This window comes from Monopterus albus, unplaced genomic scaffold (assembly GCF_001952655.1).
Source record: "Monopterus albus unplaced genomic scaffold, M_albus_1.0 scaffold71.1, whole genome shotgun sequence".
In the NCBI taxonomy this organism is placed as follows: Eukaryota; Metazoa; Chordata; class Actinopteri; order Synbranchiformes; family Synbranchidae; genus Monopterus; species Monopterus albus.
The window spans coordinates 600,213-601,444 of record NW_018127951.1 but is presented as its reverse complement, the minus strand read 5'-3'; the positions used below and the strand labels follow the sequence as shown (position 1 = coordinate 601,444).

At 50.4% G+C, this 1,232-nt stretch overlaps 1 protein-coding gene across 1 annotated transcript in view; it reads right to left on the bottom strand.

The window, feature by feature from the left end:
• Positions 1-6: 6 nt before the first annotated feature.
• LOC109963251 (RNA-binding protein Nova-1-like) overlaps positions 7-1,232 on the bottom strand; it is a 72,360-nt gene continuing 71,134 nt past the window's right edge. The window contains exon 5 of the mRNA XM_020605615.1: positions 7-1,227. Coding sequence (XP_020461271.1) covers positions 941-1,227 — 287 coding nt within the window. The 3' untranslated portion in view covers positions 7-940. The remainder of the gene's footprint in view (positions 1,228-1,232) is intronic.

Sequence of the window (1,232 nt, the reverse complement as noted above, 5' to 3'; positions counted from 1 at the left end):
GGGGGGGGGGGGCGCTACATGCCATAGCACCCCTGTCGCGCTGCACTGCTTGTAGGATACATCACAGGGTATACGGGGGGTGTGCAATGAAGAAACGCCTAGTTTATTCTCCCCCCACCCACCGCTCCCCAGTTCCACCTCACTCTTCCTGCATCTCCCAAAGGAGGAGGAGGGAGGTGAGATCATCTTCGGGGGAAAGAATAAAAGATGTTGGGGGGAGTTGTGGACATTTCTTCTTTCACACACCAGGCTGAAGTTTGCAGTCCTGCTCACTATAAAACCCTTTTAAAAGGGGGTGTGGGCACAGCAGGGGGAGGAGGTGAGGAGATGGGGTTGAGGGGCAAATCAAAAGTAGAAAAAAAAAAAAAACTCCCATGGGAGGGTGAAGGGTATGGGCTGCAGGGGGAGCGAGGGGTAAGGGTTGCTTCTATACTGGATTTTGGGTTGGGGGTGAAGGGTTGCACCCAGTAAATGTCAACCCTTCCCTCCCCTCAGGACCCATACCCCTCCCTCCCCCCACCTCCAGTAACCTCTCAGGCAGTCAGCCTGCCTACATTGCATTCAGCTTTGTCCACACAATACACAAAAACAAACAGACAGCTTAATTTACTAAACAAAACAAAACAAAAAACTGAAACAATAAAAAAATCCCAAAAGGTCAAGACGTTAAGTAATAAAACCTTATTTACATTTTACACATTATTTCTTGGTTTTTCAGCATAACTCGCTCCTCTCCCTCCTCGTCTTCTCAGCACATTTTTGCTTCGCGCCAAAAAATTTTTAATAGAGAATACTGACAACACGCATAAGAAAGCGGCACCGACGATTCCTTCCGACATTCTGGCTCTCCTCTCCTTTTTCCATTCTCACTTTCACTTTTTTTGTACTCCTCCCCCAAGCCCCCACTCTTTTCCTCCTCGTTTCTCATTGGCTGTCAGGTTTAGCCCACCTTCTGTGGGTTGGTGGCGCGTACCCCCTGCTCGTAGGTGATTCGCTGGCTGATCAGATATTGTGCAGCCTGCGTGGCAGCCTGGGAACCCGTGATGGTCACCTTCCTGTTCCGAGTTCCAGGGATGAATTCGCCTTTCTTAGAGATCTGGATCCTGGCGCCCGTCAACTCCTGGTACTCCACTAGTGTCTTCCCTCCTTTTCCCAAGATGGCTCCCACCAGGTTTTCTGGCACGGCGATCTCGACCACTTCCTTGGCTCCTTCTGCTAGCTTCTCTGTGGCC